The sequence below is a fragment of the Phyllostomus discolor genome, chromosome 5 (genome assembly GCF_004126475.2).
Source record: "Phyllostomus discolor isolate MPI-MPIP mPhyDis1 chromosome 5, mPhyDis1.pri.v3, whole genome shotgun sequence".
Taxonomy (NCBI): domain Eukaryota; kingdom Metazoa; phylum Chordata; class Mammalia; order Chiroptera; family Phyllostomidae; genus Phyllostomus; species Phyllostomus discolor.
In genome coordinates, this window is record NC_040907.2 from 154,825,262 (window position 1) to 154,846,977 (window position 21,716).

General features: G+C 51.1%; 1 protein-coding gene across 3 annotated transcripts in view; it reads left to right on the forward strand.

Moving 5' to 3' along the window:
* WBP1L (WW domain binding protein 1 like) overlaps nt 1-21,149 on the forward strand; it is a 57,574-nt gene extending 36,425 nt beyond the window's left edge. For all 3 annotated transcript variants that reach the window (XM_028511914.2, XM_028511915.2, XM_036027233.1), the window contains exons 2-4: nt 6,414-6,516; nt 15,924-16,085; nt 17,579-21,149. In XM_028511914.2, coding sequence (XP_028367715.1) covers nt 6,414-6,516; nt 15,924-16,085; nt 17,579-18,330 — 1,017 coding nt within the window. In that variant the 3' untranslated portion in view covers nt 18,331-21,149. The remainder of the gene's footprint in view (nt 1-6,413; nt 6,517-15,923; nt 16,086-17,578) is intronic.
* The last annotated feature ends 567 nt before the right edge of the window (nt 21,150-21,716 follow it).

Consider the following 21,716-nt stretch of genomic DNA (forward strand, 5'->3'; position numbering starts at 1 on the left):
GGGCGGGAGCGGGAACGGGAGAAAACAATGGTGGTAGTTCCCCTGGACTCAGACCCTTCTCTGGGCTCCTGGGCTGCGAGTTCTGCCCTGGTCCACAATTGCTACCCCTCTGGGTCTGCCAGCCGCAGCTTGTGTACTCAGGGATCACCGCTGCGTTCTTGCGCCCCAGATGGCTGTCGCGCCGATTTCGAGCCAAACTTTCCCCGACCTCTGCGCGCTGTCAACCCGAGCCAGCCCTGCGCCCACCCGGCTTGTCGTCCCCTACCAGTCGGGATGAACGCGTCTACAACTTCTTGGCTGCCCGACTTCCATTCAGATAAATCCTCTGCCAGATCTGGGCGTTGTTCTGACTGTAAATTATTGTTGTAAATTATTGTTGTTCTAATCTTGGCTGTGCGAGGAGGTAACGGTGCGTCCACCTATTCCTCCATCTTGCCGGAAGTCCCTGGAAACTGTTTCTTTTCCCCATAAGGAAAGCCAGACAGAGGTGGTGCTTCAAATTCATTCATATCCAGCAGCCAAGGTAGGTAGTTAGTTGGCATCCTGTGAAATATTTTAATTTTCCTCTTTTTTTTTTTACTTTGAAACTTAGTGCTTTGCTAAGGACATGAAGGTGCTGTTGCCAGCTGCTAGCAGAGCTTCCCAGCCCCAGAAGTGGGCAAATTAGAACCAGGCCTGGACGACTGTCACTGCCCAGTGCCTCCGTTTGTGCTGGCACTTGGGAAGTTCTCGTGCTGATTAAGTTGACCTTCGCTGTGGCTCAGCTAAGAATAGCTGCTATAACACCTGGAAACTCTTACGGAAAATGTTGTTAGTCCTGCAAATATGCTGCCACCAAAGAGATGCGATAATTTTTTGCATATGTGCAAAAGGCGTACTGTTTGTTCATCCTTTTCCATTGTGAAAAGTGTTCTTTCCAGGCCTGTGGTGGTCATTCTTGCTTTTTTGTGCCTGTGCGTTTTGTTTGGTGACCAGAGGTGTCCATAGGTTGGAGCCAGTCACTGTGGTGCCAGGGCTTGAAAGCACATGCTTACAACATGCGAGGACCCAAACGGTCGTCAGCACGGTCCTCCCCGAGGTAAAAGACCTTGGCGTAGAAGCACATGTCCTTTGCAGGAAGTTCACTTATGCAAAGTTTTATCCTCCTGGCATGGAGTTTTGTGCGAGTGAAAACTGCCAGGAGGAAGGTGTCTTTAAAAGGCAAATCTGATCTCACCACTTCCCTGCACAGTCGGGTCCCCACTTACCTAACTTTCCTACCTCCTTCCTCAACCACTCCTAGCTGAAGAGCTTTGTTTGTTTCACTTCCTCGGCCTGGAACGTTCTTCCCTTCCCTCTTCCGTAGTCGCTCACTCCCCAGCCATCCCAAAGGTCTCAGTTCCAGCTTACCCTCCTCCCAGGTTCCGCTCTGGGCCTTCCCCGCTGGCCCCCAGTCTTACCTGTCTGAGCTCTCGCTGTATTTTCCCCTCCTGGGTGCAGTTTCATCTGCATGATTGTGTTATCTTTTTTCTTAGACTGCAACCTCCTCGAGGACAGTGGTTGTTACCTTTTTTTAGCCATTTTCCCATGTGCATGCCACCCCGGGTTCAGTGTTGGTGCAGGGCACTCAGCACATGCTGAGGGAAGGAACGTTGGCCCGTTGGCCCGTGTGCCACACCGGGAGGGAAGGAGCCCATTCTGCCCTGCAGTGAGTCAGTGTGGAAAACACGGCCTTAGGAGCAAAGACAGGAGGAGTCCCGCGCATGCCGCCCCTCCTCACCACCAAGGAGGAGAAGGAGGACCCTGTTCCCAGAGTGTGAGGGCCCCACAGGGCAAGGCCCTTATCTTTCCATCAAAGACAACATGCTGGCTTTATTTGGTTTGGGGCTTTTATTGGATGTAGTTAAACAACTGAGATGGGAAAACCAACCGAAGAAGTATGACTTTAACCAAGGAGGCTGTAGCTTAATAATAGTTAGAAGCTCAGGCTCCAAAGTTGGACAAACTGGTTCCCAGCTCTGTGACCTTAGGCAAATTACTTAGCCTCTCGTGGCCTCAAGTTCCCTGATAATACCCATTTCAGAAGGCTGCCTTCAAGCTCCGAGAAAGGAATACACGGACAGCATTTGAAACACAGCAAGTGCTCAGTACACGTTAGCTGTGCTGTTCACCTGGGTTACTCTGCCTTCGTGCAGGTTGCATTGCCATTGTTTTGTTAAGCAAACCTTTCATTGCCACGCTCTGTGCTCGTGGAGGGTGGGGGTGCGATGAGGAGACAGAGCTCCTGCCCGAAGGGAGAGTGCAGTTCATTCGTTCATTCTGCGGTTCCCGTCCGGAGGAAGGGTTGGGGCGGATATGTACTGGTCCCTCCTCAGGACTTGGCCCGAACAACATAATCTATGTAAAATGCTTGGATATGCTTGGAAGAAAAGCAAAGGGTAATCACAGAGGGTGCTGAGAATTTTCCATATTTGAACTTTCCATTGCATTCTTTCCAGTTCCTTTTTCTATTCTTCATGTGTCTGGAGCAGCCCACATTGCCAGTGAACTTGGCTATTCTGAAAGAGTTCTAAATGAATGCAGAGTGCGGTTGGAATGGTCTTTCACGCTGGCAGTAATGGCTCACAAAAAAAATAGTATTGATATTAAGAGCTCAGAGAAGTTGAGTAATTTCCCGAGTGCTCACACAGTTAATAAGCGTCGTGGGCTTAACAAGTTAATAAACTGGGCTTTAAACCTGGATTTGACAGACTCGTACTCGCTTCTGCCTCAGGGTGGATCTGGAGCCACTGGTGGCTGTGGAGGTCTGTGGGAGTCTGCTGGGTGTCCCACTAGGGAGCTCCTCTTTCCGGGGGGTGGGGGGTGGATGGAGCACCAAGTGGCATTCGCACACCACTGTAATTTGCTGTCACTTTGGTTGTTGGTGGTGTTTTTTTTCTTCTTCTTTTTTCTTTTGTTTTAAGAGGAGAAGGGAGGGAGAAAGAGAAAGAGAGAAACATCGGTTGGTTGTCTCTTGTGTGCTCCCCAACCAGGGGCTGAACCTGCATGCAACCTGGGCATGTGCCTGGACTGGGAGTCGAACCAGCAACCTTTCACTTTGTGGGGCGATGCCCAACCAACTGAGCCGCACTGGCCAGGGCCTTTGCTGTCACATTGAGGGGAAACATAGATTTCAGGAGCCCTTTTGTCAGAGGGAACATGTGGTGGGTAGGATGATAAAGCCTTTTGGGTTGAAGGGGACATTAGAGAGCATCTTAACTAGTCTTAGGGCCACAGAGTAGTTTACCCAAAGTCACGCTCCTCTATTGTGGTAGAGCTGGGACGGACCAAAACCAAGTTTCCTGAACCCCTCTCCCTGGAGGAGTTCTAATTGACACTTACAACCCGCTACCTCTAATCTTCATTTTTTAATTTGTTAAAGGTCTGTGAGCCCACTTATATGCTTATATTTTTAACTGCCCGTCTTCTTTCCTTTTTCCTGCAGCAGAAAAATGGCAGTTTTCGTAATCAAGACTGTCCCTGGCAGCTGGGGGACTATCTGGGGCCAGAGGGAGAACAGGGGATAAGATATACTGGTTAGAAAGTGTCCGAAGAAATCTGGATTAAAGGGTGCTACTGAAACGGACGGGGAACGACACTGGTGTTCGGGCTGCCTGTCACTACCAGACCCAATGAGCAGAGACAGGGATTGAGTCTTTATGGGCGCTTTATTCAGATGGCCGGCGATCTGAGAAGATGATGGGTTCATCCCCTAACAGACCATCTTAAATTCCATTTTAAAATGGCCCTTTTTATAAGGAGAACACAGTGCAGGTAAGGGGTTTGGAATTCAGGGGAAAGTTCATTGGATTAAAAAAAAAAACAACTTAAGCTGTGCCCCAGGCGGCGGTCTCTAGCTGTCTCCTGGGCCTGGTCCTCTCACCCTGGAGCACAATGGCTCAGAAACCATCTTGAATTGCTTGCAGTCCCCCTGAAGAGCAAAGGTGGGACTGCTTATGGTCTCCTGGAGTCAGGGTGGGTCATACCTTCAGTTCCTGGAACAAAAGCTTTTACTTGCATTAATTACTAAGCTTAGTAGCTATTACTTAAACTAAAATTTTCCAACTGTTAAGTCCCCTATCACAGCTGCAGCTCTGCTCTCCCTGGAAAAGAGAGTGGGGTCCTGTTGATATTAGGCTTCCTGCCTTGGGGGGAGGAAGAGCCAAGAGAAAAGCTGACACTAGTAGGTCATGAGGAAGCCACTTGTTTAGATTTCAAACACGTTCCATTCCACACCTCACTGAGGACCAGGTGGCTGCGGTGTGTGCAGAGCCTGGACCTCATCTGGTGAATTTTCCCAAGGCAGAAGTATCACTGGATTCTTTTTTTTTTTTATTGTATTTATTGATTGATTTTTAGAGGGAGGGAGTTAGAGGGTGAGGAGGGAGAGAAACGTTGGTTGCCTTCCATATGTGCCCCGACCAGAAATCGAACCCGCTACCTTCAGGGAATTGAACCAGCGACTTCATTGTACAGGATAGCACTCCTACCAACTGAGCCACACCTGCCAGGGCTCAGGAGAAACTTTTGACGTCCTAATGAAAGCCGTGTTTTACTCTGAAGTCAGAGAGTGCGTGTCCTACCAGGAGTGAGCACGATCTGCTTTCTCCACGGGCTCCAGGCCTCACAGCAGACGGCCCACTGGACAGCCCCCACTAGTGGTTGCGTTCCGTCCGTGGCAGACACAGGAAGGCAGGGAAAGGGAGGGTTGTTTGCGGTATGGTGAAATGCTCATTGTCAGAGTTTAAAATGCATTTCCCATGTTTCCTTCTTCGTAAACCCCTTTATACTGGGTGTAAGACCCTGTAAGGAGCAGGAAACGCCTGAGGATGTGTGGTGGACACCTGCACTGGGTGGGCCAGGGGTCTGGTTTCTAGCCCTTCTCCTCTCCCCGCAGCTCCTGGTGCCTGTACTGTTGCTCCCCAGCCTCTGGCCCTGTGGACAGTCGCTGGCACGCCTTGTGTATACCCTTGGCCAAGCAGACAGCCCGGTGAAGCCAGGCCAGGAGAGGAGGAGCTGACCACGTGACCTCAGTTTCCACTGGCAGGCGTCCACCCGGATGTGCACTGTGGGCAGGGTCAGCCTGAGTAGCAGCAAATACTATACCGTGGTTTTTGTTTCTTTGCTGAGCAGGGCTTTTTCCCTTCTTAACGCTGAGCTTCTTGAGCACAGGGGCACTGTCTTATTTATTTATCTTTGCGTGCCCCCCCCGTACTCAGCTCGGTGCTTGGCACAAAGAGGTGCCTAGGAACCGCACGTGTTACTGCTTTAGAATAAAGGAAGTTGAAAGCCAGATAGAGCAGGTGACCTCTGGGTCTCCTCATATACATGGTGGTCCAGAGAACGTGCTGGGCTGAAGGTCAGGTTGGCCGGTGGGACACTTCATCTTTTAAATGTGAAATATAAAAAAACCTTTTCCACCTCCATCCCTGTACCCCAGCCCTGTGAACAGAATCTGGCAAACTGCCGGGCTGTCACTCAGCAGCGCCCTTTCAGTAGCTGCCCCTGACGAGGGACAGTACGAATCCCAGATCCAGCCGAGAGTATTCGGAGATCATTCGATACGCAACACATGATCTAGTGGCTCGAAACTGGACTAGGTCCCTCTAGCGGGTCACCCCTTAAAAGCAAAGTTTTAGTAGCAGTGGTTTTTAGCTCTCTTGAATCATCCGATAATTAACCTTGGAGATCATGTGTTTTGAAGGAGGGCGGGATGACTAACGAGATGCTGAGCCTAGTCCTGGAGTACATACTGCGTTAATTGTTCTAGGAACTTGCACAGAAAAGCTGCTCTCATTTAAAACCGCTGCTAATTACAGAGGCAGCAGCGCCTTGTTACCAGCTGGGTTTCAGTAACACGAGAACATTGAGTGCTTCTGCTTGGGTATGAAAAAGGGGTGACAGAACCCTGTCTGAGGAGACCTCTGCTCTCTGCCAGTCGGCTCTACGTGCCGGGCCCTCTGCTCCCTTCAGCAAACGGCTTTCCCCCTTAAGTCTGCTTGTTCTTTCTAATGTTTTTTTCTTAATGGAACGAACATTGGTACAAACCATTTTGGTGAAGGGTAGGCAGATGACCAGAAAGAGGGGAATGAGAAGAAAAGTGGTATTTGTTTTTTTTAAGATTTTATTTATTTATTTTTGGAGCTGGGGGAAAGGGAGGGAGAAAGAGAGGGAGAGAAACATGCATGCGAGAGAAGCACGGATTGGTTGCCTCTTGTACCTGCCCTGACTGGGACCCAACCCACAACTCAGGCCTGTGCCCTGACTGGGAATCGAACCCGCGACCTTTCTTTTTGCAGAAAGATGTCCAAACAACCGAGCCACACTGGTCAGGGCGAGAGAAGTGGTGTTTAAAAGGCTATCATTTAATATGCTAAATTTTTTTTTCTTTTTAGGATAAGGAAACCTGTGTGGGCACCAACAATCAGAGCTACATCTGTGACACTGGACACTGCTGTGGACAGTCTCAGTGCTGCAACTACTACTATGAACTCTGGTGTAAGTCCTTGCCTGGGGCCTTCCGAGGGTCCCGGGCCCTGGTTGTGCGTCTGCCCGTTGGAAAGGCATGGACTGGGCAGCCCTTTTTCTCATTCTCTTGGGGGCGGTGTTGGCGAGTAGAGCCGGTTTCCAGGTTCCAGAGGTGCTTCTATAGAGGAGGAGAGCCCTGGTGCTCTCCTGGCGCCGCAGGCTGAGCAGTGCAGGATGTGGTCCAAGTCTTCCTAGAGGCTGTGGTTACCGGGTCTGCTGTAGAAGCTGCTGCTTGGGTTCTCTCTGCCGCTCTCCGCAGTGTGTGCCGAGCAGGGACAGCCAGCCCCCGAGGTCTTTCCACAGGCGGCTCCAGACTCCTGGGCTTGCCCTCTTTGTGAAGAGGTTGCAGGAGCCGAGCTGCTATGGGTGCTGAGCCGGGCTCTCTGAATGGCTGTGAATCCTTTTCTTTTTTCTTTTTCTTTTCTTTTTCTTTTTCTTTTTTTAAGTAACAACCACAAAGTTCCAGAATACCCCATGGAGCATCAAGGAGCTGCCTCTGTTTCCAAAGGATGTCATTCTGTAGCCCCCTGCCCATAGAGTGCTCCTGGACAGGGGGAGCCCCCTGTGTTTTTTCCCCAGCTCTCAACCTGGAGTGTCTGGTGGCTTTTCTAGGGCACCCAGCCTGTTACTCCTATGAGCTAAATGCCCCATGGAGGCAATCCTTGTCTCGCCAATAGTTTGTTGAGGCCAGGACCACTTGTCCCTTTCAGAGGTGCACAAGGGTGATGACAGGGCTGTGGTCTTCAGGGAGGGACCCAGCCTTGCAGGTTTCACTGGCACACTTTGTGCTCTGATCTTCTCGGGGAAGTCAGACCAGACACTGTAGGACGCTGGACGAATGGGAAGACTAGGAGGATGGGAGAGCCCTTAGGGCAGAGAGCCCCACGTGACCAGCATGGCAGTGGTTCTAGCAGCTGTCTGCGGAGAAGGGAAACGGTGGACGTTTCCCCAGATCGTTTTTAGCGTCCTCCTCACTTCCCCCATTTGGAAACAAGCTTTGGGCTTGTTTGCCAAACCATGCCCTTGTTGCCACCATCACCTCTGCCCTGTCCCCCCATGGGCCCCCCATCTTCATCCCCTGTCCCCCCGCATCAGTGAGTGGTATGGTCAGAAAGCAGTGAGAGGGGCTGTTGTCTGGTACGGAACGGAAACTGGACTCTTGGCTGGGAAGATTTTCCCTCTACATGCAAGTGGTTGTTGTAGCCAGTGGGAGTGCTTCTCATAAACAGGACCTCTTTTCACCCTGGTCTTCTCCTCTGAGGACAGAGGACTCCCAGGGGCCGTCTAGAGCAGACCCCTCCCCCCGCCCCAGAGTTGTTGCTGCTGTTTTGTAATAGAAGGGGTGGGGCTATGGGACTCACCAGAGAACACAAAGTACCGAGCAGGTGGACAGACTCTGTTTAAATATTTTAAAGTGCAGACAACCACAGGGTTCCAATTCTCCCTCCTATTTCTTGTTAAAACAAAGGTCGGAGCTGGGTTGCCAAAAAGCCCCGGAGCCGACAGTCCGTGTTTCTGGGGCCTGGCCCAGGCGCGTCAGCTGCGGGAAGGGACGGAGTTGACGGCTCCATCTCAGATTGACAGAGCCTCCTGGGCTGTTGGCAGAGTGGACTCAGTCGCCACCAGAATTGGGTCACCCAAGCCAGGGCAGGGTAGTGGAGTGGTGGGGACAGGAGACCCAGATGGCAGGGAGGCATGCTGGGAGTCAGGCACTTCACCCCAAGGGCTTAAAAAAAGCTACAGGAAGAGTGGCACAAGTGGCTCCTTCTCTCTCCAGTTGTGGTCGGCAGGGCAGAGGGCGGGGGCGGGCAGAACCCAGAGTCTGGACGAGGAGAAAAGACTCACCATCAGGGATGGAGATTGTAAAAGCAAAACTTTCCTCTCTTCTGGGCCCAGAAATGGCTTCTTGGTCAGGAGATGCTCAGGGAGTGTCCCAGCCCCCAGGGAATTCTTTGGTTTTCCTCCTTATTAGGGTCTTGACCTCCACCTGATGTGCACAGGGAGAGGTTGAGTGTTGGAACGGGCCCTTTCAGTTTTCATCAAGACTGTACTTTTTGTGGCCTTGAACCCTGTTCCCTCTGATTGCCTCTAAACAGTTGCCTAAAATGTGAAAGTAATGGGTTATTCTCTTTGTCTCTTTACTTTGGAAGGAAAATCTCAGCCAGGAAATTCTTGGCAGAGGGCCTTAAAGGGAGGGGGGTGGAAACGCCATTTCCACCAACCATTGTACCTGAATTCTCCTGTGTGATACGGTCTCTGTCACACACACACACACACACACACACGACCCACTTTACACAGACACACAAGTATGTGCAGACCTTGAGCTTCAGCCAGCACCCTTTCCCCCAGGCCTTCTCAGCCTGTTGTGACCTCAGCCAGCAGTCATTCCTGGGCTTGTGTCAGACAGGAAGTGAAGGTTCTGTCTTTTCCGTGCAGTGGTTGAGGCTGTAAGGGTCTGGTCATTATTGTTATTTTCAGCCTGCACATTTTTATGGCACTTGTGCTTTAACTCATCGTCTAGTCATTTATTCATTCAGCAAACCCTTATTATAACACTGGTTCTTGAACTTTGGCAAGCATCTAATTTCCTGGAGGGCTCATTAAAACACGGTTTTCTGGGCCCTTCTCCCAGATTTTTTGATTCAATAGGGTGTGAGGTGGACCCGAGGATTTGCAATTCCAACGAATTCCTACCAGATGCTCTGGCCTCTTTTGTGTCAGAAGCTGTGGGCAGATACAGTCCTTGCCATCAAGAAGGGCATCTCCTAGCAGAGAGAGGAGATCTGACAAGAGGACTCCAGTAGTAACGCAAAGCAGAGAGTGGAATGTATTTGCCAGAAATGCTGTGCGTGTTCAAGAGGAGAGTTCGCTTTGTCTGGATGGGAGTCAGGCTGTGTGGAAGAGGCAGTGTGTGCAGCGGGTCTTAAAGGGAGACAGGATTTAAACACATGGGGAGGGTGGAGTGATGTTCCAGGCCAAGGCACAGCACCACAGGTCAAGGCCGCATGAGAAAGAACAGAGTGTGGATGGCGTTAACCTTTCCCCTGGGGCTTGACTGGGGAGAAATAGGCGGTAAGAAGGGTGCGTGTACCCTTCTGATGTACACAGAACTCGCCTAGTGCCAGGCACTAAGTGAGGTCTTCATGCACGTACATCATCTCATTTCACCCAGAGAACAGCCTTCTAAACGCACTTAGTGTCCCCGTGTCTCTGGACTAGGGCTCTGCAGCCGAGTAGTTAGGTCAGTGCTCTTCATTCCAAAGCCTTCCGAGTCTTTGCCTCGGAAACCAATCAGGCCTTCAGGTCAGAAGGACGAAGGGCCCAGGTCGTGGAGGGTCTCGGGTGTGCATGTTTACTCCCACCGAAGGCTGCACTTGGTGGACCAGAGAGAAGGGCTGAAGGCCCCGGGAGGCTGGGAACGTACTGAAGGCCGAAGGGCCTGAACTCGGACCTCCCAGCTCTCATCCCAGTGCTTTCCCACCCACCCAGCTCCACTTTCCAGGGAGAGGCCGGAGTTGGGAATTTCTGCTCCTGAGGTGATTTTGGGAAACCAGTCAGGCCTCAGTTTTTGTTGGTTTGGCCTTTAATAAGGGATGGAGGAGTGTTTCCACACAGTGGAATTTCCCAGAGATGACATGAAGCACATTATTAGTAAATCCAGTTAGTGCTGAATAGCTTTTCACATACTAACATTTTAAAAAAAATTTTAATGTGTCCTTAAAAATTTTTTTAACTTACTGATTTTAGAGAAAGAGGGGAAAAGAGAGAGTGGGGGAGAGAGAGAGAAACATTGATTTGTTGTTCCACTTATTTAGGCATTCATTGGTCTATTCCTATATGTGCCCTGACAAGGAATTGAACTCGCAACCTTGGTGTGTTAGGATGACCCTCTAACCAACCTAGTTACCCAGCCAGGATGATTTTTAGCTTGTCTTAAGACACCCATTGAACTGCTCTTAAGGAAGGCCCACAGCACTTGCCCCACAGAGCAAAGTGGAGAGCGGGGCGCTGGAGCCTCTCTCCGAGCCCTCACTGGACCCCAGTTCCCTAGTCGTCTGGGCTTCGGGACAAAGACAAGTCAATCAGCAGCAGGCGGGCTGGTTTTCCGATGAATTCGGCCAAGAGTAGAACCTAGAAGCAGACTTTGGACTTGTTCCTGACTCCTGCTTTTTTATGGATTAAAAGGGAAGTGGAAAGGAAACCCTTGCCATCCATGGCCATGCCTGTAACAACGGCAGTAACAATAAGCCAGAGAACTTACTGGACCCCGGCACGGCTCTGAGTGTTCTGCGTACATTAATTAGCTAATTTCCCTCCTAATGATCAAGTAGTAGAGCATATTCTCGTTTTACAGGGGAGGGGAGGTCATAAAGCTAGGAAATGGTTTGGTAAGCTGGGATTTGAACCCAGGTTGTCTGCCTCTTCTGTTTTCTGTTTGCAGTCTCGCTTACAGGAAACTTGTCCAGCCGTTAGATAAGGTTGCAGGCCCTCTAAAGTCTTCATTTCCCAAGTGCAGGCTCTTTCCCGGCCACAGTGACAGTGGCCGGAGCTCCTGCCGAAAGGTATAAGGAGCCCAGAGGGTCACCCCCCATCCTCGGAGGAGGGTCCAAGGAGAGCTGACTCAAGGTATGCTTTGGCTTCCTATTGAGGAACTCCCTGCCAGGCGGAGAGGGTGCTTTCCCAAGTTCATTCGTTGTGAGCTCTGGGGCATGTGACTCAGTGCCTACATCGGACTGGGGTTGTCTTTGAAAACATGTTTCCATTTTGCTTAGCATGACAAGTGCTCCTCAACACGAGGTCATGAATTTCAAACTTTCGTTGGGGAATGTAATCTCTGGGTAGGTATATGTTTGGGAAGGAGGGTATGCTTTTGTCTTTTGTTGTGTGTGTCTCTTTCATTAAATTTTCCTATTTGAATCTCTTGTTTGTGAAATCTAGCAAAAAGATAAAAAATTGGCATGACTCCATAGGGACCAGTCTGGATATTCCCCGTTTTAAAATTGAGGGGACACTGCTTTGACTAGAAGGGCTCCCAGGAGGGTCCTTCTTGTGAGGGTCAGACAGGAAGGCCTTCTGCCGTCCACTAAGTGGGATCAGTTCACTGGGGCTCTTGTTTGGACCTGTGCTGACACTGCATCATATCACCGGGCCCGTTCTGCTCCCAAGTTAGTTTTCCGCCAGTGGGATCCACACAAATGATCCAGTTGTCTCTTTTCTTCCCCCATGCCCCTTCTGACCTGCCTGATTTTTTTTAAGCCCTCATTTTCTTTTCTTTTTTTTTTTTTTTTAAGCCCTCATTTTCTATTATACTTTTAGTTTAGTGGATCTCGGCTTTCTTCTGGATCAAGGATCTGCTTAAGAACCTGTCAAATTCTTTAAATCCACTCACCCAAAAAAGTGAATAAACTCACTGCATCAGTCAGGATAGGACAGGTTATGCTGCAGGAACAAACAAGTCCTGGTGGACAGACAGTAGGTTTACTTGTCATTCACACTACAGTACGTCCATCACAGGTTAGCTGGGGGCTTTGTTCCCACTTCATCATCCTCTGGGGCTAAACTGACCCTGAAGTCACTGGAATGCTATCGATTGCCATAGTAGAAGGAAGATTCCTGGAGGGTCCCACATATGCAAGAAATGTTCTAGTCTCTAAGAGACGTATGTCACTTCCAATCCCAATTCATTAGTTAGAATCCATCTCAAAGCCTCACCCAATCAGAAGCGGGTGGGGAAGTTCAACCTACCCGTATGCCCAGAAGCAGGGAGACCTGTTCTGGGGTTTTGGCTAGCCTGAAAACCAATGCCATTTTCCTACTAAAAACATGAACTTTTGATTTTTTAATTTTTATTTCTTTATTTTATCCTCACCTGAGGACATGCTTATTGATTTTGGAGAGGGAGGAAGGAAGGGAGAGAAACATCGATGTGAGAGAGAAACATCAGTTGGCTGCCTCGCATACGTTCCTACCAGGACCAATCTCGCAGCCTAGGCGTGTGATGTGCCCTCACTGGGAGCTGCACCCGAGATCTTTTGGTCCAACCAACTGTGCCACACCAGCCAGGGCAAAAGCATGTTTGCTTGTTTGTTTGTTTTAAGCGCATTATAAAATCTGAGAAATATTGCCTTAGATCATATATTTTGCTGCATGAAAGTTGAAAGTAGAATTAAATGTTGATTATCTAATAGGAGAATGTGCTTTCTAAATTATCAAGTAAGAGAACTATGAAGGATTGTGGGATTAAACTGGAAAACTAACAGGACTATAGGTAATATAAAAATAATCTTTTTGACTTTGAAATTCACCTGTCATCAGGCTCTTCAGCAGAGTGCACTGTGCTTATTTGCCGGAGGGCAGTGCACTCCAGGCCCCCCACCCACCCCCAGGAGTCTGGGAGCTAATGAGGTAGGGGCCCAAGGGGATGCTGCAGGTCAGCAGCAGGCAGCCGCTGCACTCCCAGAGCTCCTTTCTGGCCTCAGCGCCGTTCTCCGAGGGCTCCCCTAACAGTGTCTGTCTAGGCTTCGGTCAGCCAGCGGCAGGAGAGAAGTGCAAGTTCAGTTGAGCACAAGTCCATAGTGAACCTGGGAAGGGGGGACCGCAAGGGAGACTTCTCACTTCAGCTCATGTTCGTGTTCTCTGGCCAGGAACGAGGCTTTTCTGGCTGCCGGTGGGAACAGTCCACCGCCCATTCCCTTCAGCCTGCTCTGTGGCCAGGCCTTCGCCGGAGGTTCCGCCCGACCCTGACATGGGCCACGAGCAATAGGTGTCGAACAGCTTGCCAGAGCCTGGCAGCAGTACCCCATGCTGTCTCATCACCCTGTAAGGGTGGCTTTGTGGGGAGGTTCAGGGGGGACACCCCTGGGGGACAGAAAGAGCTTTTGCCAGAGGCCACACCCTAAATGTCACTGGGATCTTTCAGAATATTGTGTTCTGGTACAAATGTTTAAAAAAAAGAGAGATCAGGATCTATTTATTTACTGTCTGTAGGGAGAAGGGAGCCTTTAAAAAAACAACAAGGACGCTAACTCATTCTGGCAAGAGATACATGTGGAAATACTTAACAAATTCTAAGCACAGATTTATAATTACAAAGCAGATGATAAAAAATAGATGTAGCATTTGTAATGGAAAATATTAAAGTTATTCAGGAATAGAGAACAAATGAACAATAATATAATCTATTCTCATTTAAAAATAGCTCATCTTAAAATTATTCCTCAGATAGTTTTTTTAAAAGCCCCACCCAAGTGTATGAGTTTATTGATTCCAGAGAGAGGGAGAGAGAGAAACACCGACGGGAGGGAGAAGCATCCATCGGTTGCCTCCTGCATGCGCCCCAGCTGGGATCAAACCCCAGCCCTTTGGTGCCCGGGACAAGGCTCCAACCAACTGAGCCACCCAGCCAGGGCCTCAGCTAAGTTTCTTTGTGATTTCAAAGAAGTACACATTCATCTTAGAAAAGTTAGGAAATGTAGATAAGCAAAAAATGAGGGAACTGGTTCCGGAAAACCTATTGTCCTGTTTTCCAGTAATAACCTCATGATTAACTCTCTGATCGTCCCTCTAGATGTTTACGTAGGCTTGTTTTAAGCAAAAATTGGGGTCATCTTTTACACTGTCTTGTGACCTTTTTTGTTTAATATCAGAAACATCCTTATGTCAAAATACAGTACCTATGAATGATTTTGTGATGACTCATATTTTACTGTATGAATATATTCCCAAAAGAATTAAAAAACCCATCCAGAAATACAGTAATTTTAAAAATAGTAGCCAGCAAAAGTAAAATTAATCACGGATATTTTGTTTTGGTTTACTTTGTTTCCAGTTTTATAATTTGAAAGAAGAAAATAATTGGGAAAAGAAAATTAAAATTTGTCATAATCTCACTAAAGATAAGTCACTATTTCTGTGGCTTTTTATTCCATTCTCTCCCCATATGTTTATATATTCCAAAGCAAAATTGCTCATTAACTAGGTATTTAGAAGACGTTTCTGCATACATGTGAAAATTGGAGAGGGGGGGTCTTCTATTGGAGTTAGCCAGGAGACCCCGAATAACTAACCAAGGGAACCAGTGGGAAGTGAGAAGAAATGCCCCCGAAGAAAAGGGGGCTGGGTCTTCTCTGTCCCCCTGCAGGGAGCCGGGAGGAAGAAGGGAGGCTGCTGACGGCCCTGAGTCTGGTGCGCGCAGGTCAGAGGAGGTAGAGCGGATCGTGGGTGCGACACTGGGAGATGGAATTGTACTGGACTCCGTCAGGAGCCGAGGAAGTCATTTGCACTCCCTAGGGAAGAGCTGGACCTGCGGCAATTAGAATTTTCCACCTCTGACTTTAGGACCCTTCTGGTCCCCGGGCGTACATGGTAGAGAAAAGCCCTAGAACTTTTTGGTGGTGTCTGGAGACCCTGGAAGAATTTATCAGGCAGCCCCTCCGAGGCCCCCTGCAGTTGCTAAGGAGCTGAGCTGTGGGGATTTTGAGAGGCCCTTTGCATTTGGTAAACAGCCTGGTGTCATCAGCAGGAAGTGAGCCTGGGAGCTGTCCTTCGGGCACTAGAGAAGCTGAAGCATTTTCTCAGAGATCTCTTGGGAGAGGAAGAGTGCGCTGTCCGAAAAGGGGAGCTAATGCCCACCAGACCTGAGTTACGGGAGGACCCGTGGTGCTGGAGCGTCGCCTTGGCGTTTTTGCCTTCCCCCGAGGTCCCTGGAGACTCCCCAGCATGACCTCTGCTGTCATCCTGACAGTCCTGCCCTCTGCCATCTCGTGTGTCTTTCACTGTGGCCCAGACACTTACGAAAACTGAATGCAAGTTGCCCTGGCCAGGCAACTCAGTTGCTTACAGCATCGCTCCCATAAACCAAGGTTGTGGGTTTGATCCCCAGCAGGGCACATACAAGAAATTGATGTTTCTCTCTCTTTCTCTCTCTCCCTTCCTCTTTCTTGAAAATCAATGTTTTAGGGTAATTTATTTATTTATTTATTTATTTATTTATTTATTTATTTTTGAGAGAGAAGGAAGAAGGAGAGGAGAGAAACATTGATGTGCAAGAGATACATCAATTGGTTGTCTCTTGCAACTCCCCAAATGGGGACCTGGCCCACAACCCAGGCATGTGCCCTGACTGGGAATCAAACCAGCGACCTTTGGGTTCACAGGCTGGCACTCTCAATCCACTGAGCCACAACCATCCAGGGCTCTCAAATAAATTTTCAAAAAATGAAAAGCAGGTTCTAAACGTGAATTCACCGAGCAAGGCCTGACAGTGACAGCTGTGACCAGGCTGGTGCTGCTGGGGACCTCCCAGTTCTGAGAGCTGCCCGTCTGGCTGGTGTTCACGCAGTCCCTGCCTCTCTGTCTTGCTTCCCCACCCCCAGGGTTCTGGCTGGTGTGGACCATCATCATCATCCTGAGCTGCTGCTGTGTTTGCCACCACCGCCGAGCCAAGCACCGCCTTCAGGCCCAGCAGCGGCAGCATGAAATCAACCTGATTGCCTACCGGGAAGCCCACAATTACTCAGCGCTGCCATTTTATTTCAGTACGTACACCCTAAGCTCCCCGACCCCACCCTCCGGAGCCCGGGATGCACAGACGGTGTGTATCGGTAGCCAGGGCTCTCATGAGCATCCGGGTTTTTGCCTCTTTGCCCAGCGCAGAGCAGGGTTTCGAAAGTACAGGAACAAGAGGGTGGTCACGTTTAGCACAGAAGAACCAGAGCTGTGGATGCAGCTCCTCGAAGCCACTGGGCCTTTCCAAACCTACCCTGGCCGAACTCGGACCAAGTCTCTGCTGCTTTAGCAGGTTTTCTTTTAGGCAGGTCGTTGGGTAGCGTGCGTGCGAGGGGAGTGAACTGAGGTGTAGAGCTCAGTGGTCCGAGAGCCCCCCACTTTGCTTACTGCCATGTGATACGCTGAGCAGAGGTTGCCATGACAGAGGCAGGTGTAGAGGGTGACAGCGGGACTTCCTGAGAATCAAGGCACTCGGTGACTCACTGAAGGGCACTCGCCTGGTGTCCCTGGGCCTCCGTATGGATGACTTCTCAAATGGTCAGGTGGAGGCCCAGCTGTGCAGCTTGTCCAGGGCCATTCTGCCGTGTGTTCTACAGAAGACAGTGACCACAAATGTGGGGTTTCACATCTAGGGAAGTTAAGTGCTTAGCACAGTGCCTGGCGTGTAGCAAGTGCTCAGTAAATGCTAACAATTATTGTTCTACAATTAGATCATCAGTGCCCTAAGGCATTCAGCACCGTCCAAAGATAACTCAGCTGGCAGTTCTTTTTTTTTTAGATTTTATTTATTTATTTTTAGAGAGAGGGAAGCGAAGGAGAAAGAGGGGAAGAGAAGCATCAGTGTGTGGTTACCTCTTGCACGCCCCCAACAGGGGACCTGGCCTGCAACCCAGGCATGGGCTCAGATGGGGAATCGAACAGGCGACCCTTTGGTTTGCAGGCCAGCACTCAAACCACTGAGCCACACCAGCCAGGGCTCACCTGACAGTTCCTAACAAAGCTTGCATCACAGGCCCCCACCCTTCACTGTTAACCCACTGGCTCTTGATCTCAGTCAGTCCAGACCACTCACTTCCAGCCACACTAGAGTGAGACAACACAGATTTCTAACGTCCTGAAAAAAGTGGTCAGAGAGCCTTAAGTTTGGGTCCCTGACCCCAAGGCTTGTGGGACATAGATGGAGGACAGTCTGACCATGAAACCCGAGGTGTGCGTGCCTGTGGAGACAGGCCTTTTCCAGGCAGCAGTGACCTCTTCTTGGCCATCCACCATGTCTGCCTAACCCTCTGCCTTCGCTCCAGACCAGACAGGCAGGAATCTTTGCTTATGAAGCAGCTTTAGGGGCTCTCGGGTTTCGAGAAGCTAGATTAGGTTACTCCCCCAGATCTCTGCCCCACCCATGCCAGGAGCTGTAGCTGTCACTGGGGGGGTGTGCTGGGGGTGGGAGAGACGTGAGTTTAGTGTCTCTGTCCCGGATCAATTGCCAGTGCAGTAATTTCTCCTCCCTACCTCCCCACTTTAGGGTTTTTGCCAAACTACTTACTACCTCCTTATGAGGAAGTGGTGAACCGACCTCCAACTCCTCCCCCACCATACAGTGCCTTCCAGCTACAGCAGCAGCAGCAGCTGTCTGCACAGTGCGGCCCTGCAGGCGGCAGTGCCCCAGGCGCCGATCCCACCCGGGACTCCCAGGGGGCGCAGAGCAGCCCCTTGTCTGGGCCCAGCAGAAGCAGCACGAGACCCCCAAGCATCATCGCTGACCCTGAGCCCTGCAACATCGACATGCCGGCCAACCCGGCAGCCACCAAAGCCCCTGGAATGGAGCCCTGTGGCTCTGTGGCCGGCCTGGGGGAACTGGCCCCTGGGGCCTTCCTGGACAAGGACTCTGAGTGTAAGGAGGAGCTGCTGAAAGATTACAGCTGCGAGCAGGGCAGCGCCCTCCCTGACAGCAAGGATAAGACGCCTGGTAGGCATCGCCGCTTCACCGGTGACTCGGGCATTGAGGTGTGTGTGTGCAACCGGGGCCACCACGACGACGACCTCAAGGAGTTCAACGCACTCATCGACGACGCTCTGGATGGACCCCTGGACTTCTGCGACAGCTGCCACGTGCGACCCCCTGGTGACGAGGAGGAAGGGCTCTGCCAGCCCTCTGAGGAGCAGGCCTGCGATCACGGGCATCCCCACCTGCCTCGGCCCCCCGCATGCCTGCTGCTGAACACCATCAATGAGCAGGACTCCCCAAACCCCCAGAGCAGCAGCTCCCCCAGCTAGAGCAGGCCCTGCCTGTGTCCGAGAACTTGGCGAAGCAACCAGGGTAGGGGAGAACCACGAAAGAAGCATTAAGTGACTTTCAGAGAAAGTGGGACAGCCACTTGGTTCTTTTTTTTTCCCCCCTCTTTTTCCGCCTTGGTTCCTGCATTTTTCTGCATCTCCAGGTACAGTTTGGGGTGCCTCTCCCCCCACATAAGCACGTTGTTGTGGAGGGCTGAGAAGTTGGTTCTGTGACTCATTCCTCATACCCCACCCCTTCCTCCCTTTTCAAGTCATATCTCGCTACCTTTGGGTCGAAGATATGTGTTAAGAAGCCCCCAAGGAAGGGAGCCAAGACTGTGTCCTGAGGTGATTTTGGGTGATGGAGTGGATTTTTGCTCTGCTGTTAGTGTAAGAGAACCTTGCTTTGTCAGTCCAGGAGAGGCAGCCGGGCTCAGCCCTGGCTGAGGGTTGTCACCCCTCGCTGCCAGCGCCTGCAGAGCCGGACTCGGTCTGATCCTGTGGGAGGGCGAGAGCTGACGGGCACTCGTGTGGTCGGTGGGGAAGGGCTTGTCACCGTCCCCGGTTCCAGGTGACGAGGTCAGTGCATCACCGCATCCCTGAGGGGCCCTGCCTGGTGTGTGCTGGCTGGCCGCAGACCGTTGCAGGTGTAGAGATTATACTGCCTTCTTTTTGGCTATTTTTTTTTTAATAAAAAGAACAAAAGCGAGCTAAAAACAAGAACTTGACCAGTGAGCAGGCAACAATTCTGTCCTGGAAAAGGGAAGCCTTGTGGCTGCCTCTTTTCCCTGGTCAGCCTTCCCAGATCCCGGCTGCACTTGAACTAGGAGCTGTTTCATGTGCCGGCTTGGGTGGGAGTTATCCCTGGGACTTCCGTGGGTGCTCAGGAGGCCCTAAGCCACCGTGGTAGGTAGAGGCGCAGCTTTCTGCGTCTCTGCCCATAGGTCTGTGCCCACAGGTGACGGGGCCTGCCCCAGCCCCAAGCACACAGTCTGCAGGCCTTTCTGTGTCGCTGTCGTATATGAACAGATGAGGCTGTGGGCCCCGAGGAAGGGCAGCCCTATAGCCTGGCTCTCTCACAGTATTTTCTCTTGATCCTGAGTAATTTTTTTTTAACTGACCACTTGGAAAAACATGCCTTGGTTATCTGTGGTTTTCATGTGCTTCCCCTCCCCCTTCCTCGAGAGTGGGACAACTAATCATTGTAGCCTTCGTAAAGAGTCTCAGTGGCCCAGGAGGGGGTGAAGGCAGCCGTCCAGAAGGGCCACAGGGTCCTTATTGCTGCGGTTCGGCCTCAGACAGCCGGGTGAGCTTCGTTAGGAATGATCTGAATGGAGAAGGCAGACAGCCGAAGTTAACATTCCCCGCCCAGCCCCGTTGTAGGAAGAGTTCGGTTCATCCCCCACTTTTGAATGGTGACATTCAGATTAGACATTGACGCTATGATAAGAAAGGGAAAAAATACGTATGTCTACAAAAATAGATAGATCTGAGGCCGCAAGGCGAGCGCGTGACCGCATCAGGACTCCACAAAACCAAACCCCACATCGAACAAAGTGAAGTCCGTACACGGTGACTTTCCGGGTGACCTGTGTGTGTCTGTCCGTTGTGTGTGAGCCCCCTGCCCTGTCGTCCTGTGAACATGCTTTGAGTGGCAGCCATTCTGCTCTCGCGATCACAGGCTGGAGCGCATATGGCCCTCTCAAGGTAATTTATTTTATGCATTTACTGTTTACTGAACAAAGTCTGACTGTGTACCTGGGTGTATTCAGCAGCATTGTCGACGGCGGTCCCCAGTGCTCGCCAGGGAGCCTGCCCTCAAAGTACAGGTTTTACTCTGCCCGTCACTGCGATTTGCACATTGCTCCGTGGACACTCGGAGGCCTGTGTTCTGTTCCCTGTAGATGGAAATGTGCTCTGACCCTGACTGCCTCCCTCGGCAGCTCCTGGCCCTCAGATCAGCCCCCTGCGGGGGTGTCCGCAGCCACCGGGGACAGAACGTGAAGGTGGAACTTCAGACCGAAGCTGGACTGGATCTTCAGGGACAAGCGTGGACTAGCTGCGGCCCTGATGGCAGCCCTGCCCAGGATTGCCGGGAGCGTTTGGCAGACACCGCAGGGCTTGCCACCCCCTGCCAAGGCCCGTTGCAAGCAGGCCAGCCGCTCTGTGGCGTGAGTGGGCGGGGTGTGTCAGCAGCCCTCAGATGCCTTTTCTTCCACCATTAAAAAAATATATATCCCAAGTAACTCGCTGAGGTGTCTCCAGGGAGATCAAGTTTTACCAAAATGAATCTTCCTTCAGCGAACTGACCATACGGATGAATGCTGGCCCTCTTCACAGTTCCCTCCCCAGTGAGAGCGGGGAACCCGTCTGCGTGGTGAGGGTCACTGCAGCATCCCACCCGAAAGGCAGGAGAAGAGGCTGGCGGTCCCGGGGAACTGGGCTGTGTCTCGGCAGCCCCAGCCTGTCCCCTGCTCCCGGAGGCGCCCGAGCGCAGAGAGAGGCGGGAATGGGGAGCTGAAGGACTCGTGAGGGGCCGGGAGGTTGGATGGAGCCTGGTGTTCCGGGCGGGTGGAGAAGGAAGGTCTCGGCCGAGGGTTTGGTGCTAGTCAGATCTGCAAATGCGAACACATTCCTGTGTGAGGCACATCACCATTTGTCAGTTATTGTGAATATGTGTATTTTAAGCAATAAGATTCAGCTGGTTAGACCTTTCTGGGCAGTCTCAGTGGCGCGTTTCCTATGCTGTGATTGTTCTGCACACAGAGTGGCTCTAACCACTGTGAGAAGCCCAAATAAAATCAGTCCCAAAAATCCGACTGCGCTTTTCTTCCTGGAGGACTTTATTCCATTTTTCCCTCTGTCTCAGACTTCAAGGGGTCGGTCGCACCTCAAGGTTCCTGACTGCAGGCGCCTCCCCCTTCTCCACGGGGAGGCTGAGAGAAGTCACACGGCCGTTGCAGACACACTCCTGGGCCGAGCAGAAGCCTCAGGGCCGAGGGCAGGCCAGTAACGCTGCTGCTGAGGCCACACTGTGTGCTGAGGGGTTTCCCCAGGCCCTCTCTCTGCCAAGGGTGTGTGCCTGGTTTTTCAGTGCATTATAAAGGACCACAAGCAGGTTAAAAATCAGACACAAGTTTGGTCAGATACCACGAAGCTAAAACCTGACATGCAGGCACTCTGAAATATCTCTTACTGATAGGGTGGAAATGTGGATGGGCGCTTGGCCTTGGGATGGAATGTGTGAAATACGGATTAGCGAGTCCCCCGACTTCATGCCCAGCAGTGTGCTGCATGCTAAAGAAAGTGGAAGAAATACATCTCTGTGCCCTCTAGAAGCTGTAGTTATGGAGATAAAAACACACTCAGGGACAGTTATGAGAGGT